The sequence below is a fragment of the Erpetoichthys calabaricus genome, chromosome 10 (assembly GCF_900747795.2).
Source record: "Erpetoichthys calabaricus chromosome 10, fErpCal1.3, whole genome shotgun sequence".
NCBI lineage: Eukaryota > Metazoa > Chordata > Cladistia > Polypteriformes > Polypteridae > Erpetoichthys > Erpetoichthys calabaricus.
In genome coordinates, this window is record NC_041403.2 from 3,969,028 (window position 1) to 3,987,075 (window position 18,048).

Here is an 18,048-nt window from a genome sequence, read left to right on the forward strand (position 1 = left end):
CTGTAAACGAATCTGCACTTTATATAGCGCCTTAAAGAAGAGCCGCGATTCTCTAACGTTACCCTCCGCGATGTCGTACAGTTGGGGTGCAGCTCAGTCCTTCTGTCGTCCTTATCAGTATGCGCTCCAATAAATTCATCTTTATTTCATATAGCGCCATGTTCCGAGAATATGCAGCTACCTTTCCTCCCTGCGATGTCGTGTTCTTGTATCGATACAATCCAAATCGTCATCCTCTTCATCAATATATGCTCGTGTTGGCCAAATAAATTAATTTGTGTTTTATACAGCGCCATGAAAAACATTCCTGGGAGACACTGTTCTCAATAATATTATTAGTATTATGATTATTCTTATTATTACATTGTAAGTATATAGCGCCTTTCCACATTGCCGTTGCTGTTATATTATGCCAGATCGTCGGAAGTTCCTCATCATCTTCAGCACGCGCTTCTCTTGGCCGAATTCATTTATTTGTGTTTTTTATAGCGCCTTGGAATAGCAACCTTGGAAGACATGCCGTACGCTAACGTCTGCGATGTCGTGTCATTTAAATATTCCTGGTCATCCTCCTCTTCATCAGCAGACGCTTTTATGGACCGAGTTAATTAATCTGTGTTTATAACGCCACTGGAAGACATCCAGTTCATTTTACGTATATAGCGTCTTTCCCATGTTCCACATTACCTTCCGCGATGTCGCGCTGCTGTTATATACTGTAATGCCAGCACTTCCCCCTCTTCATTCTATTCGGGCACACCGCTGCTATGCCACCTGGACGCTGCGGACCGCCGGACCCTTTAAGAGTCACGGGCGCGCGCGCGCGTACCCATGTGCATCTATCTCTCTTTCTCTCTCTCTCTCTCTCTCTCGCTCGCTCGCTCGCTCCCTCCTTCTCGTCCAGTCGCTGCTACGCACCTCGTCACCCAACTGCAAAAATGGCCGAGAGGCAAAAGCACGAGGGCCGCGTGAAGATCGGTCACTACCTGCTGGGCGACACGCTGGGCGTCGGCACCTTTGGCAAAGTGAAGAGTTAAGTGCGCAGCGTGCAGGGGCGGGACTGGGCGGGGCGGGGCTCGTGCGGAGCAGCAGGGGGCGTCACCAGACGTGCGGCGCTCCACGTGCGTGGCTCCCTGGGGTCCCTCTGTCTGAGTAGAGTAGGGGGGCGCGTGTTCCGAGCGACCCACGGAGATGTACGTGTTCGACCCCCGTCTCCGACAGACCCTGTTCGCAGGTTGCACGGGGCTCCGCAACAGGTGGCCTGTCAGACTCGAAACTCCTGTGAGCCCCGGGCGACGTTGGTGCACGACGGGTTGGCACACTGGGCACAGGCCGAGCAGGTGGCTTTGCTCATTCGCACCCATGCGAGAGTGAGTGGCACTTTGCAGATTAGCGCTGCTGGAGGCCACGAGTTTATTTTTAGCTTTGTTTTTGGAGGAAAGGAATTCGAGGAGCTAAGAATAGCCATGTCCTTCATTGTGGTCAGCAATCGCACCCTTTCGGGGGTCTCTGCTGACGGCACCAGTCAAGTGTTTCCTGGTAAACGGCGAGTGTTTGAGGGGCGCTATATCTAGAATGTGCCTGATGAGATGCTTTTGATTTTCTCCTTCTCTGCAGTTGGAGAGCATCAGCTGACAGGACACAAAGTGGCCGTGAAGATCCTGAACCGGCAGAAGATCCGCAGCCTGGACGTGGTGGGCAAAATCAAGCGGGAAATTCAGAACCTCAAACTCTTTCGCCATCCGCATATTATCAAATTGTAAGTGGGCACTCTGGGGGTCCACTCTTCTCTGGGTGATTGATTTGATTGGACGGCTCGTGGTCTACTGTGTGATGGACTCGGTGGCATCGCTGCCCTATGTGGACTTTCTGGTGGTCAGCCTGGCTTTTCTGTCCACTCTGTGTGTGAGTGGCATGGCTGGACTGCTCGTGGTCTTCTTTGTGACGGACAGACGGACGTGGGTGACGTACGTGGGCACTGGTGTCAACTCTGTGTGACTGATGTGGCTGGTCAGCTGATGGTCTGTTGTGAAAGTTAAACTGGCTGATGGGCTGACTGACCTAAGTGGACACTCTGGTGGTCACCCTAGGCTTGCTGTCCACTCTCTCTGGGTGATTGATTTGACTGGATGGCTCGTGGTCTATTGAGTGATGGACTCGGTGTCATTGCTGTCCTATCTGGTGGTCAGCCTTGCCTTTCTGTCCACTGTCTCTGTGTGATTGATGTGGCCAGACAGCTCGTGGTCTACTGTGTGATGGACTCGGTGGCATTGCTGCCCTATGTGGACTTTCTGCTGGTCAGCCTGGCCTTTCTGTCCACTCTCACTGTTTGATTGATGTGGCTAGAAATCCCCTGGTCTGCTCTGTGCTGGTCAAACTGCACTGCACTGACCAGCTTCACCTCTCTGACATCCATTTGTGTGCCCTCATTAGTAATGGAGTGCAGCCATCATTCTCACCTTTGTGCCCGCTGTTTCTTACCGGTGGCACCAGTGGCCTACCCTTATCACAGCAAAATGGACTTGGGTTCAAAGCCCACCCTGGGTCGCTGTCTGCTGATTTTTCGTAGTGCCTTTATCCATTCCCCAATGATGCTGCCCCCTGGTGGTCAAATGAGTTCCCCACAATGCAATTTACTGCCAAAATAGACAAAGCTTCTCACCTTGCTCCAGGACCCTCATACAAGCCATCACTTATTTGGTGCCCTTTTCATAAGCATGGCATCACTGACCCCTGAGTGCTTCACCAATGCCACGTGGCTCTAGTGCATCCTGTGGCCGAAAGGTGCCAACTCCCGGGATAGCAACATCTCTCACTTCCCTCATATCCAAACCATCTCTGTACCCTGTGGTGGGCATGGTGGGCTTCTGCCTTTGGCTCTCTTTGGGCTGTGCCACATTGAAATAGGGAAGGCAAGTCACGAAGATGTGTGTCAAGTCTTCATTAATTAACTTCAGTATACTGACCTCCTGGAAGTGGAGAGTGACCACCAAGTGACCACCGAGTGCTCTGTGGCCATTAAGCAGGACGTTTCATTAAAAGCACTCGTTTTTGCCTTTCTCACTAAATGAGTATTCATTTGCCCACTCCTGGGGTTATCAAATAGCCTGCCAAGCACTGTTAAAGGCGCTATATGAAAGAAGGACCTGCCATGACATCACTCCTAGATGGAGGCTCCAATATCTTGAACTTTGCAGTAAGCAGGAGCCTCCCTTCCTGTTGGGCACCCTGAAGCAGAAGAAGAGCCGAGCTGCTCTGGCCGTCAAGCAGGCCGCAGTTCCTTTGTTAACCAGCAGAGGGTGATGGACACTTGGACTCGATCGACTGGACATTTCGGGGTTCCAGCAGGGGGCGCCGGCTGTTAATTTCTGCCCAGTTGGCCCTCTGTGGAGTTTTAGGTCAGATGGGAAGGGTTTAGATTGTGGTGCCCTGTGAGGGATGCCCGTCTTCAGGGAAGTCACTGGAGGGTGGCTTTGAGGTTTCATTTCAAATGGATGTGAAGGGGCAACACATCTGTGTAAAGTGGTGCCCCTCGTTAGTGAAGATGGCGTCTCGGATAGCAGATCTGAAGTGCCCTCTGCTCCTCTGAGGGATCTGCCAGTGGTGTCTCTCTGGTCACCTGTCAGTCCCTTATGGATGAGAATGAGACCCCGAGGACAGCACTAGACTGACGGATTCTGCTTTGAGATGCTGGGGTGGGGTGGGCTACTGTAAGACCATGGGGCCTGTTTGTCCTGATTCTGTCACTGGCTGATGCCCATAATTAAGAGTCGTAGTCAAGTGTCTTACTTCTGACCCTCATCCGTCGGGGGTCTCACGGCTCGTTCCGTGTTTTCCATCCTGCTGACTCCCAACTTACTCCTTTAGATTTAAGGCTCCATATTTCGTATAACGAGCTTCACCCCTTAGCTCTTTGTGCCCACTGCCCTCCCACCTTCCACAGGCATAAAAAGTAATGTGGGCCCGGTGGGCCGGGGTTCTGAGACCCCCCTAATTAACCCAAAGTGCTCCACGGTGTGGAGAGTGTGATGAGTGACCATGAGAGTCCGTGAGCGTCCACTACTGACAACAGCAGAAAATCTTCAAACTGAAGTGCGGGGGTGGGGGGTTTGGGGTGTATAGTGGGCAGGGCAAGATGACAGGATGGGTGGGGTTAGGTGTTTGAATGGCAACAAGATAGGCAGAGCTAGATATGTAAATGGAAGTCGGCTGGGTGGGGCTAGATATTTGATTGACAGCAAGCTGAGTAGCGGCAGATGTTATGTTTGAATGGCAACAGGCAGGATGAGGAGGGTGGATGTTTGATTGGCAGCAGGCTCAGTTGGGAGGGGTTAGATATTTGAATGGCGGCAGGACAGGCATGTTCTAGATATCTGACTGGCTCCAGGGTGGGTGGAGCTAGATTTTTGATAGACAGCGATATGTTTGAATGGCAAGGTGTTTGACAGCAGTAGGATGGGTGTGGCTAGATGTCTTGATTGACAGCAGACTCATTTGGGTGCCGGTTAGATATTTCAATGGCGGCAGGGTAGTTGTGTTCTAGATATCTGACGGACAGCAGGCTGAGTGGAAGGTTAGATGTTTGACACGCCTGATGTGCTAGATGTTTGATAGCAGTGGGGTGGGTGTGGCTAGATGTTTGAGTGACAGCAGTATATGTAAGGCCAGCTATCTCACTGGCAGAAGCCTGGGTGGGGTTAGATGTTTGATTGACAGCAGGCTTAGTGGGATTCTAGATGTTTGATAACCACAGGATGGGTGTGGCTAGATGTTTGAGTGACAGCAGACTGAGTGGATGGGCTAAATATTTCAGTGGCTGGGTGACTCTAGATGTTTGATGTCACCCAGAGGGGTGGGGTTAGACATTTGAGTGACAGCAGGCTCAGATGGATGAGAATAGATAATTAAATGGCAGCAGGCCAGGCGGGGCTGGATAGTTGACTGGCAGCAGGCTGGGGGGGGGGGGCTTAGATGGTCTACTGGCAGCAGACTAAGTGGAGGGGGGTCTAGATGTTTGAGTGGCAAAGAAGGAGAGCACAGCCTTTAAATCACAGGGTGCTGAGAAAGAGGGTTTTAGTCCTGTGCCACACAACCTTGAGGTGGTCTTGTGAGATTTCTACAGGAATGCTGACTTGCACCCCCCGATTACCAGGGAGTATTTCACACACTGGTTGTAAGCGCAGACCACCGTGCAGTACCTTCAGGCTCAACCGCTCTGACATGGCTGAGGGGACGCCAAGTGGAAACACCAACAGCAGAAGATGAATCTGATCATTTGGAGCGGGCGGTGTTGATATCAAGAATTGAGGGCAAAGAAAAGCAATGCCCACCCAAAAAATCAGGACTTGAAATGAAAGCTTGAAGCTCAAAACCTGAATGAGGACCAATCAGTAACGAGACGCCTAACCCTACAGCCCCACCATTTTTTTTAATTTCATGACTCATAACAGCAACCCGACTGTGCCACTGCTGGCCTGGGCACCAGGACTGGTGTTTATTTCTTGGGTGGTACAGTGGCCCTCAGAGCTCAAGTCCTGGTGGGGTCTTTGTGGGCTTTTTGATAGTCTCTCTGGTATTCATTCCACAGACCCAAAGTGGCACGTGTTGGGTTAACTGGTGACTCCCAGCTGGCTCTGCTGTGCCAGTGTGTGCCAGTGTCATCTGTGATGGACTTGTACTCCTTCTGGGGTGTGCCATTGCCTTATGCCCACCGCCGGGTGTGCAGACGTGCTTGTGATTGTGACGATCTGGTTTGGAAAATTCCTGAAGCGCGGGCAGCTTGAGACCCCTTGTCCTGGTCAGCCCCCATATGAACTGACCACCCATGACCCCCTGACCTCCCGCTCCTGTCTTGCAGGTACCAGGTGATCAGCACGCCAACGGACTTCTTCATGGTGATGGAGTACGTGTCGGGGGGCGAGCTCTTTGACTACATCTGCAAACACGGGCGGGTAAGAGAGTGGCGCTGGGCAACGGGTGGGGGTGGGGGGGGGAGTGGCAGTGTGTTTATAGTACCTTTCCTTATCATGACAAGCTATCCACAAATGAAAGACAAGTTGAGTCAGACTGGCATCATGTGCTCGTTTTAACAGCTTCGTCTTCTCACTTTGCCTGTCTATGGTCCCTCATGCTCGTTTTGAAAGGCGCTATATAACGTTCTCCTGACTGACTTTGACTCCCACACCGGAGTTGTTCAAGCTGACCTGAGGAAACTTTGAGCATATGAAGGGGATGAGGAGAGGGCCTGGCATTTGAACTGGTAATGTCCTCCAGGTGTTGATCGAGGGGGCACCGCTAATATTGTGCCCATTTCAGGTGGCAGATGCAGAGGCCCGGCGCCTGTTCCAGCAGATCATCTCGGCTGTGGATTACTGCCACAGACACATGGTGGTCCACAGAGACCTGAAACCGGAGAATGTGCTGTTGGATGCCAACATGAACGCCAAGATCGCCGACTTTGGTAAGTGAGTTGGGGGCAGGTTGTTATTCCTTGCCATTCTGGGTGGGTTGGCCATGGGAGGAACCTCATGTCAGTCTTACACACTTACTGTCTCACTAAATCCACCATGCCAGGCCGTCTATCCCACACACACACATATATAAAATTAGGGTTAGGGTCGGAGCCTCCAACAACATCATCCTGCAAACTTATGTGTAGCTCTAAGGTGGCTCATTAATATTCACAAATGGGGCGGAGCCTCCAACAACATCATCCTGCAAACTTATGTGTAGCTCTAAGGTGGCTCATTAATATTCACGAGTAGGTGGAGCCTCCAACAACATCATGCTGCAAACTTATGTGTAGCTCTAAGGTGGCTCATTAATATTCACAAGTAGGGCGGGGCCTCCAACACCATCATGCTGCAAACTTATGTGTAGCTCTAAGGTGGCTCATTAATATTCACGAGTGGGGTGGAGCATTCAATAACATCATGCTGCAAACTTATGTGTAGCTCTAAGGTGACTCATTAATATTAACGAGTGGGCAGAGCATTCAATAACATCATGCTGCAAACTTATGTGTAGCTCTAAGGTGGCTCATTAATATTCATGAGTGGGGTGGAGCCTCCAACTACAAACACGTAAAGCCATAAAGGGAGTTTTAGAATAAACTGAAACGGAGTGACAGTGACGACGATGTGATTTGGTCATCAGACAGTGACACTGACATACTGCATAACTGAACCGCCGTGGTGGGCACGGTGAATTCAGTCAAGTGACACTTCATCATGGTGTGACAGTAGCTGTGTGACAAAAAGGCAAAATAACTGCAAAGAAGTGTGAGGACAAGCAAGACGTCGGCTCCCCAAAGCAGAATTCACAATGCAGCGAGTGTCAGAGTTCACGTCAGGACAAGTGTGGATGTCGCTAAGCCCTGCACTGTGGTCACCTACAATAACACAAGGGGGGTGTCGGCTGCACAGCTCAGGCGCTGGCATTCTACCCTCATGTGTGCCAGCAGCAAAAAGAAAAAGGAAATAAAAAAGGGACATAAATAAATGCACTTGTAGTGCCCCCATGGTGACGCTGGCCTGTGCGTTGGTGACACGTCACTTGAAGAACATGTCGTGAATCTGCACCGGTAGAGCAGTGGACCCCCACAACCGCTTGTCCTGCCGTGTCTTGGTTTTTACCTGTTTCTGTTGAACTTAATGACGTTCTTTTCTTGATGGAAAAAAATTCAAGTTTGTTTGTCTTCGGGTCAGCGTGACGCGAGGGAGGTCCCTGCAGAACAGCAACCTGACAGCAGCGGAACGTGGAGGGGACAGCAACGTCCCCACGGGAGGCCTAGGAGAACAATTCACACCTGAGAAGGATGAGGAGATCAGGCTGGGAGGGTAGGATTTCTGTAACGAGATGATAAAGTGTGCATCACGCGAATGAGAAAAGACGCGTCTCGTGTGACACCAGCGCGGTGCTCGATGGCCACTCACAGGTGACTTACGGTGACGGTGACAGGAGCATCAGAATCCTGGATAGAAAGGTCTCTGAATTAGACAATGAGATGAACGTCTTTAAAAAGCGCCCTCGTCAATGTATGCAAATAAGGCAATCTCACCATCCAATCAGTGCGCAGCATCAGAGAGGTTTTTTTGTTTGTTGTTTGTTTCTTTTCTTATTTTGACATTATGGGGGGCTTATTGTAGCTTGTCAGGAGTCAACAAATGGGGTGGGGGGGCCGAGACGTGCAGCGACTCTGAATGCTGAATGCAGGCCTGTTGCCGTGGTGATCGTTTGAGGTCATTGTGCTGCGTCTGTGTCTCTTATGCTTCACTAGTTTGATCATTATTGTTATTATTATTATTATTATTATTATTATTATTATTTTTAGCCATCTATAATCCAGCACCAGCCCCCCCTCGGTCCATGACAAGTCAAAAAATGGAGACCCAAAAGCAAGTCAAAGTCTTGCTTATCCCCTCAAATCCACACGTGGCACCCTGACTAGCCTGGCACAGGTGCCTGTAACTCTATTTGCACACTCACACCCCCCCCCCCATGTGTCACACTCATTGGTGACACTCTAGCCAACCCCACTAATACACTCACACAAATGTCACATGCAGTATCGCTGTCACTCCTCCCTTTTGACACACTTGTCACCTCAAGGTCCCCAAGGCCGAGTTGCCACTAGCAGACTTCATTGGCTGCTCCCACGTCTGTGGTGTGTTCGTGACGTGGCCCCCGTGTTTACCTTCACCTTCATCCGACGTGGAGTGCGGTTGCTAAAAGTTGTTTTCCTGACTGCACCCCTGACTGTGGGGGTCGTCCACCACGTGTCATGTCACCCAGAGGTGCAGACTGGCATATCATTTGAACGAGATATCTGGAGATGAGACCAAGTCAAAATGCCAGACCAAGATTGAGACCAAAAAAAGAAACAAAAAGTCAATAAACCGTAAGGTCAAAGCCCAAAAACACTCAGAGAACCAAAGCTGCAATCTCAGGCCCTCACTTTTGTAAGTTGGACTGTTTTGTTGTGCCCAGAATGGCCAAAGCATTGTGATGCCCTAAGAATGCCCGCCCATGGCAGGGCCTGAGCTCCCACTTTAAGTGGCTGCCTTTGACCCCGCTGTGCCAAAATGTGCTTAGCTTCAAAGTTCAAGAAGTCCAAAAAATACATGAAAATATCCAACTAGGGAGGAGGATCACAGTCAACCCCTGGCTAATACACAGCATGACAACAAAGAAATCTCTTTAATAGGAGAATATATGAAGAAAAAAAATTCAAAAAGAATTTACCACCAAGGCAATCCTAAGCAAACGCCTCCCAAGACACAATCCAGAAATCAGCATCCCAAACATGGAACCAAAAAGAGTGGAAAAGCCAATAAATACAAAGAATTAACAACAGCAAAGAGGAGAGACTCACCAAGCACCAAGGAGAAACAATGTAGCACAAGGGACTACAATTCCCATGAGCCTTTGGACCATCTCAGTGACCCTCAATTAATAGGGAAACACAGGCTGTGCACAAATGAAACAAGAACCATCAGTGGTCTGCTGCAGGACAAACGGGAAGAGGAACTCACTGGAATGTTACCCTCTGAGGAGCTCCACACCACCAGTGAAATGAACAGGACCTCCTCAAGGCAGCCGAGTCGAGAGCTGAGCACTCAGGTTACTGATCTGCCAGGAACTCGACAAACACTGAGAATCCCACTACTGACACCAGTGTGTGACCATGAGGTGTGACCCAAGTCACTTCACCTGCCTGTGCTCCAATCGGAAAAAACAAACGAGATGAGAACAATTGTATCTGAAATGGTGTAAGTCACCTTGGATAAAAGTGTGAGACAAATAATAATAATAATAAAAGTGTGTAACACTAAAACTGGTTATTATACCATTGTAGGCATACCTGGCACTATAGGTACCATGGATGGAACATTCATACCTATTAGACGGACAGACAGACAGACAGACAGATAGATAGATAGATAGATAGATAGATAGATAGATAGATAGATAGATAGATAGATAGAAAGGCGCTATATGATAGATAGATAGATAGATAGATAGATAGATAGATAGATAGATAGATAGATAGATAGATAGATAGATAGAAGTGAAAGGCACTATAGATAGATAGATAGATAGATAGATAGATAGATAGATAGATAGATAGATAGATAGATAGATAGATAGATAGATAGATAGATAGATAGATAGATAATGTCCAGCGTTGCTCATAATGGCACTCAGTTTTGTCTTCATTCTCTCCTCCACTATGACCTCCATGGGGTCCAGAGTGTGTCCCATCATGCCTGCCCTTCTAATGGTCCTGTTAACGTGGTGGTCCCCTCTTGACGTGATGTCACCAGCCCAGCACACCACACTGGCCACCACAGTGCTGTAGAAGACATGAAGGATGTGACTACTCACATTAAAGGAGTGCAGTCCCCTAAGGCTGAAGAGTCTGCTCTGCCTTTTCTTCTCTTCTGTGTTCCAAGAGCAGCCCAATCTGTCATTAATGGGGACCCCCAAGTACTTGTAGGAGTGGACCACCTCTTCATCCACTCCTCCAGTACTGACCATACATTGAGGTTCTTTGGTGTGGTGAAAGTCAACAAGTCCTTAGATTTCCTGATGTCCAGTTGCAGACGATTCTTGAAGCCCCCCTAATTCCTCTCCGTTGTCTCATGCCCCCTTAACAATCCCCCCCTTAAGCACAGAATCATCTGAGAATTCTTACAGGTGACCTGCTGTTCTGTTTCTAGAGTGAAGAGAAGAGGAGATGGCCCCTTTACTTGTGGTGGTCCAGAGTCTCACACAACACCCCTCAGACTCCCAGTCTCTTTATTTCCCACCCATACCAGTTGAAGAGGGTCCTTGGCACTAAATGTCCAGGTTACACGCAACTGATCATCGGGGACTTTGCTCAGACATTGTTGCCTATAGGCTGGAGAGGTCACATGACATTCTGTCTCTAACTCCGGGGTGGGGCGTTTGCTGGTGGTCTCTTACTGGGAGACACTGGGCATCCTCTCCATGAACAATTGGCACCGTGTCAACTAATACATTGAATTCATTTTACTTGTTAGTTAAATGTTTAGTTGTGTGTTTTGTTTTTTTTTTAAATCCGTGCCATCACGGCCCCCGTTATCAACAGTCAGCTGTTCTGAGCTGGACGCCCAGCCTTTAGATTTGGTTGTTAAATGTCGGATTACGAAGGGCTCCAGCAAACTCTCGTAAATCCCACTTGTTCTTTGCGCGCGTCGTTCGTTTTTCGCTAAGATCGGCCGCTCTCAGGAAGTGCCCCTCTGTACGAGACCCTTTTGAAAAAGCTCAGTAATTAAACGTGTGTGATGTTCTCCTCCGCTGCTCCAACATGTCAAATGATGACAATGTACAACTTGTTTCTCACAGATGGCGCCCTTTTGATCTTTTCAATGAGCCCCCCCCCCACCCCCTTCCAGTCTCCAACACCAGACAGCAGATTGTGCCACACACATAAAGCAATGGGCATGGGGTTGAGTCTCAGAGTGGCAGGATCATCCCAGTAGTGCCCACCACCTGCTTCCTTCTCTCTCCTTTTTTCCCGCAGGTCTCTCCAACATGATGGCAGACGGGGAGTTCCTGAGGACCAGCTGTGGCTCTCCTAATTATGCGGCCCCCGAGGTCATCTCAGGCAGGTGAGTGGTCACCCGCTGCGTCTTCGGTCAGTCTGTCATCACGTCACCAAAGGTATGACCCCTGGTCAACTCTCCACTCCACAGGCTGTATGCTGGACCAGAGGTGGACATCTGGAGCTGCGGGGTCATCCTGTACGTGCTGCTGTGTGGCGCCCTGCCCTTCGACGATGACCACGTGCCCACCCTCTTCAAGAAGATCAAAGGTGGGGTCTTTTACATCCCGGAGCACCTGAGCCGCTCGGTGGCCAACCTGCTCATGCTGATGCTGCAGGTGGACCCGCTGAAAAGAGCCACCATCAAGGACATCAGGTATCCTGTTGATGCCCCCCAGAGCAGAGCACTATACTGGCTGGGTGACTCCCCCCACCCCATTGCCACTCTGAGATAAGATTTAAAATGTCACCCTCTGCGTTCTGCCTTGAATAGATATGGGGTGGGGGGGTCACAGCTCACAATCAAAATGGTGCCCCCCTTCTCTTACCAGCAGGCAGCATACTTCTGCCAGCTTCTGGCACAAAGTAACAGGAGACAGCGCCCCCTACTGCCAGTGGTAGCTGAGACCCTTGTTATCTTTTCCTTGTTACTATTTACAGTGCAACCCACTTGCTCCTTGTAGTGTGTGCCATTTCAAACAGCGCCCTCTGGATTCAAGTGGCAGTCAACGCACTTTTGCCAGCTTCCCATACCAGCACAAGTTGTTGTTAAGCAATGCCCGTTGTGCCAAACCCTTCACTTTTAGCTGGTGCCCTTTTTCCTTTTTCTTGTACCATGAATGCTGCCCCCTACCCCTCGTTGTTAGCTGGTGCCCTTTTGCCCGTTTCTCACACTGTTGCCTTTAAGTAACAGCCAGGGTACGTCTTTCCAGTTGCTGGGGCTAAACTGGGGCATTGTTCAAATTAAGGACAAAGGTCCCTCCGTGCGCCCCTACCCCGATCCCACAGCTGATACCCTTTCATCATCGGTTGTAGTTTTAACGGCGCCCCCTACTGCGTTCTTGTGGTTTGTGCTCTTTGATCCTTCACCCTCTCGGTCCATGAGCAGCGCCCCCCGTCTTTAAGTGACACTCGGTGCACGTCTGTCAGCTTCTCCCACTCAGACGGGGCTGCTGCTGTCCTCTGTGCAGAACTTTCCACTTTGAAGAGCGCCACCTACTGGCAGCAGGCACTCGTTCTTCTCGTTCTTTTATTTTAAGCAGCGCCCCTTTCTGTTAGCCAGTGCCTATGGACTCCTTTCTTAAACAGTGCCCCCTACTAATGGGGGGGGGGGGATTGGTAGTATCCATCTTTGTACTTATGCAATGACCAGCACCCCCCACCCTCACCTCTGACTTTTAGGGGGTGTCCTTCAGCATATTTTCCACATTTGCCCTCCCTCTTACTGGTAACTGGCATACGGCATGTTTCTTGCTCAAAGAGAGATAGGGGGCGCTGCTCATATTGATAACAGAGGATCACAAAGATTTCACCTGTGAACGGCGCCCCCTACCCCTCATTGCTGGCTGGTACCCTTTGTGTCGTGATCAGCACCCCTCACCTTTAAGTAACAGCTATGAACAGCCCCCCCATCTCCTAACTGGCAGCTACTGGTCTTCTGCCTGTTTCTCATACTTTGCCCCCTGCTCTTTCACTGGCACTCTCTTGTCTGTTTCTCATGTTAGAAGTCGCGCCCCACCACTGCTTTCTCACAGATGGTGCCCCTTTGATCCATTTTTTTTGACTGTGTGACTTTACAGCTTGTCTCTTATTGCGAGGGCACCAGGGCATTTCTGCATGGCTCTCACACTCAAAGACAGGGGGCGCTGTTCAATTGCTATGCAGTGCCCCCTCTGTGCTTCTTCCATTAGGACCAGCACCCTCTGTTTCTAGTAGCTGCCACCTTCTGAGGGGCACACCCTGCCTTTCCCTTGCATATAGCGTATGTCTTCCTTGTCACACTTGGGGGCGCTGTTTGGAGTTAGACTTCTGTGCGCCCCCTGGTGTTTGGTAGCTGATGCCATTTTTGCTCATTTTGTAAATTATGAAGAGCACCCCCACACACTGTACTTGTGGCTGCTTCCACATTAGGCTAGGGGGCGCTGTACACATTGAGAGCAGATGTCCTCCTGTGTCACCATTGCACTATTAATGGTAGACTCCGTATGCCAGCGGGTGCCTCCTTCTTCAGATATTCATTTGACAGTGCGCTTGTGTTTGCTCCTCTGCCTAAACAGCAGGTGGCGCTGTACTTATCAAGAGCACAGGTCCTTCTGTGTGCCCACAACATTAAACACAACTGTCTAGCAGCTGCCATCTATGTTTTCCACTATGACAAGCAGCCTCATACTGGTGGCCTGCGTCTCACACTTGAAGACAGGTGGCACTGTGGACACTAGAAGCTCCTGTCTGATTACATCATGCCGCGTGGACCCCACTGAGGGTCTGCCAGCTGAGTCCTCCTTCCAGTTTGATCAGCGCTGCTCACAGCCGTCAATTGACAATGCTGTCTTACACTAAGAACAGCAACCCCTGCGCCCGTCACGCAACACCCACCACGCCAGTCACGAAATGCCCATTGTGTGCCCGGGTGCAGCATTAACATTAAGATTTGGGTTTGCCATAGGGCGGTTGGACTCAAATGATGATGACGGATGAGTAAACACACGTGCAATCCAATTCACTGGAGCTCCTGAATAGTGCAGCTAAGGTGGTCCGCAGCTAGACCAACCCCAGAGGGCATTTTGTGACCGAAGTTGTGGGCGTTACGTGACTGATGTCATTGGTATAGTGGGCAGCACTTAGATCCTTCATTTCTGAAATTCTGACCCGCACACTGCGGCTCTTCTTCTTGCTCCCTACACTAAGGACAGGGGGCGCCGTTTGAATTTATACACAATGTCCTTCTATGCTTCCTCTACAACCACAGCGCCCCCTGCTGTCTGGTAGCCGGTGCGCTGGGATTGGCTTCTCACTTTATAAACAGCCCCCTCTATCAGTCACTGTAGGTCAGCTTGCTTAAACACTGACATTGGTTGGGTCAGGGGGCGCTGTTCAGAGTGATGCCCGCTGCATTTCTAAGTGTCTTCCATTGTGGACAATGCCCCCTACTGTCTGGTAGCCAATGCCCTTTCATCACTTTCTCAGGCTATGATCAGCACTTTGTGCCCCTTATAACTGCTGTACTTCTGGCTTCTTACAATGAAAGACAGGGGGCGCTGTGTGCGGTTTTAAGTCAGGTCCTGCCGTGTTCTGGCAGCTGGTGCCCATTGAGTAGTCTCTCACATTATGAACACCTCCTTCCATTGGTGCCAGCTTCCACCTTAAGTCAGGGGAAACTGATGCCCCTGCCCTCCTGTGCTTATCCCCTCCAGAACAGGGCAGCTGGCATCCACTTCAAGTTCCAACAGCCAGAGTTCTTGTGTTTGCTCCTCACACTAAAAGACAGGGGGCACCGTTTCCAGAGTTAGCTCCGGTGTCCTTACACCACGCAGTGTGCACATCTCCCACCTACCCAAACCCACCCATACCCTCGCCCCCATCTACTTTTGTCACTTTAATCGTCAATGTCAACAACTGTACTTCTGCTTTCTTCCCACCCTAACAGACAGGGGGCACTGTTTGGAGTTATACACGATGCCCTTCTGTGTTTTGTGCACTTAGAACAGTGCCCCCTGGTGGCTGGTGCCCTTTATAATGTATGAAAACCATTCAAACACCACCACCCCCCCCCAATGTGGAAGCACGAAGGAGCACAAGGACCAACACAGGGGGCACTATTCACACAGACAGCTGATGCCCACCTATGTGCACATAGTTAAAAAATGAAGTTGGCACAAGTTACCAAACAGTCGGGGTTGCTGTAAACTACCAGTCTGCTTGTGTTTGCTTCTCACACTAACAGAGAGGGGGTGCTGCTGCCACCACCAATAGGAGACGTCCTTCTGTGTGCCCCTCTACCCTATGAACAGTACCCACTGCCTCTAGCTGGCATGGCAGCAGGTGCACTTTGGCCTGTTTTTCACTCTATAACAAGCTCCTCCCCCACTCTAACTGGCACTTGGTGCCCAACTGCTTGCTTTCCAGAGAGCACGAGTGGTTCAAGGTGGATTTGCCCGACTACCTCTTCCCAGAAGACCCCGCCTACGATGCCAACGTGATCGACGAGGAGGCCGTGAGGGAGACGTGCGAGAAGTTTGAATGCTCCGAGGTGGAGGTGATGAACAGCCTGTTCGATGGAGACCCCCAGGATCATCTGGCCGTGGCGTACCACCTCATCATCGACAATCGCCGCATCATGAACCAGGCCAGCGAGTTCTACTTGGCATCCAGTCCACCTTCTGGCTCCTTCATGGACGAGAGCCTGCCACTGCCCCCCGGACTCAAGCCTCACCCAGAGCGGATGCCCCCTTTAGTTACCGACAGCCCCAAGCCACGTTGTGCACTCGATGCCCTCAACACTACCAGGCCTAAGCCCCTGTCTGTCAAGAAAGCAAAGTGGCACCTGGGCATCCGCAGTCAAAGCAAGCCCTTTGACATCATGGCCGAAGTGTACAAAGCCATGAAGGAGCTCAACTACGACTGGAAGGTAAGGCTACTGCTCCGCTACCCAGGCAGTTGGCAGCGTGTGGCCGTCCCCTGTGCCCACTGCCAAGACTTCCTCCCTTCAGGGATTACAAAAGCAGTGCTCAGATTGCCTAGCAGGGGGCTCCTTCTTCTCAATAGTAGGGGCTTCAATGACAGCCTGAGGCTGTTCTGGTGGTCCTCATCACGACTTGCTTACTTGCAGGTGGTGAACCCTTTTCACTTACGGGTGCGGCGCAAGAACCCCGTGACTGGCAGCTACGTGAAGATGAGCCTGCAGCTGTACCAGGTAGCCAACCGCAGCTATCTGCTGGACTTCAGAAGCATCGACGGTGAGAGGGCATGGATGGGTCATAGTGGCATGTAGCCGACACCAACAGTAGACACAAAATACAGATGGAGAGCAGTAGGATATAGGGAGGGCACCACCTGGCACATCAGGTGACATGGTGCAGCTAGAGTACGCAGGCTTTGGGCATACTTGGAATGTAAGGTGGGCACAGTAGCAATGTGAGTATGGCCCCACTAGGTGTAAGCAGGGCACTTTTTGTACACAGTTGGGAGTGTAGGTGGGTCGCTGACTAAGTGCTCCAAAGGTCAAAACAGAATGCCATAGGGACACACTAACCTAGGGAGAGCTGTAAGTGGGCACATTAGCTGCACCCAGTCAGTGGGCCTACAAGAAGAAGTGAGCAGGGCAGTCTTTGGGCACACTAGGGATGTAAGCAGGGAACCAAGTAGGCACAATAGCAATGATTGTAAGGCTCCAAATGGATGCACCAAAATGTAATCAGGGCACTATTTGGGCACAATAACGTTAACATGGTGCTAATTTAACAGAGTGGGAATGTTGGATGGGCATTTCCTGTGCTGCTGTTTCTGCTAAGACTGGGCGCAGTGAAGAATTAGATTGGCAAAAAATTAAGCAGGGCACTAATTGGGAAAATAAGGGGAAAACTTTTATCAGGGCACAGAAACAACACATAAGTGCTTACTGGGCACTTGACCAGCTTAATGCTGTAGCTGGGCACAGCATTGTTGTAGTCAAGGGGCACAAGCTGGGCACAGATTAGGTAATCAGTAATGCATTAACAGATTTACTGAAATGTACACTGGGCATTGGTTGGGCACAATGAAGATACATAAAGACACCACCACCAAATGACAAGGGGGGCAAAAAGGGCACAGTGTAGCAAATGGTGAAAGTGGGCTTGGTGCAGCAAAGATGCCGATTATTGGGTACAATCAAAAGAATGAATGGAGAAGAATGACTGATTAAGTATAATGGCTTGGTCAGCATGGCACTCGAGTGTGAGGAGATTGGCACAGCTCATTGGTTTGGGTTCACCCTTCTGCTTTATATTTCCAGAGGATGCTACAGAGCAGAAGTTGAGCATTGGTGCCCCCCACCCACCGATCGTTCGCCCTCAGCTCAGCACGGACACAGCTCCAGTGGAAGGGTCAGTAGTGGGAATTGTGCCCTCCAGCCCTCCCCGCCCAGGCAGTCACACCATGGACTTCTTCGAGATGTGTGCCAGTCTGATCACCACATTGGCACGCTGACATAATGCACACTGGGGTCTCATCAAACAAAGCACATGCAGGCACTCACCTGGAGGAAGTCTCGCCATGGTGGGCATCCTCTGCATTTGAGCTCCTGTGCCCTGCTTTCTATATAGTGCCTTGCTCTTCTTCACCTTCTACCTCTGCCGCCTCCTCCTCCGCAGAACATGGTGTGCCATCACGCTGGAGGCAATGGGGCAGGAGGGCAAGTGGGCGATGTACCCTCCACTGTGAATGACCGGACTGCGGAGCTGCACTCTCCGCTCCTCCTCTTGTGGTTCTTTGCACTTTAT

The 18,048-nt window shown here is 50.4% G+C and overlaps 1 protein-coding gene across 1 annotated transcript; it reads left to right on the top strand.

The window, feature by feature from the left end:
* The first annotated feature begins 873 nt into the window (after positions 1–873).
* prkaa2 (protein kinase, AMP-activated, alpha 2 catalytic subunit) lies at positions 874–17,777 on the top strand. Its single transcript, XM_028810762.2, has 9 exons — positions 874–1,032; positions 1,618–1,759; positions 5,858–5,951; positions 6,316–6,460; positions 11,549–11,636; positions 11,721–11,945; positions 15,695–16,196; positions 16,398–16,524; positions 17,562–17,777. Exons 1-9 carry the CDS (start codon positions 939–941, stop codon positions 17,753–17,755), a joined length of 1,611 nt encoding a protein of 536 aa, XP_028666595.1. The 5' UTR covers positions 874–938; the 3' UTR covers positions 17,756–17,777.
* Positions 17,778–18,048: the final 271 nt, after the last annotated feature.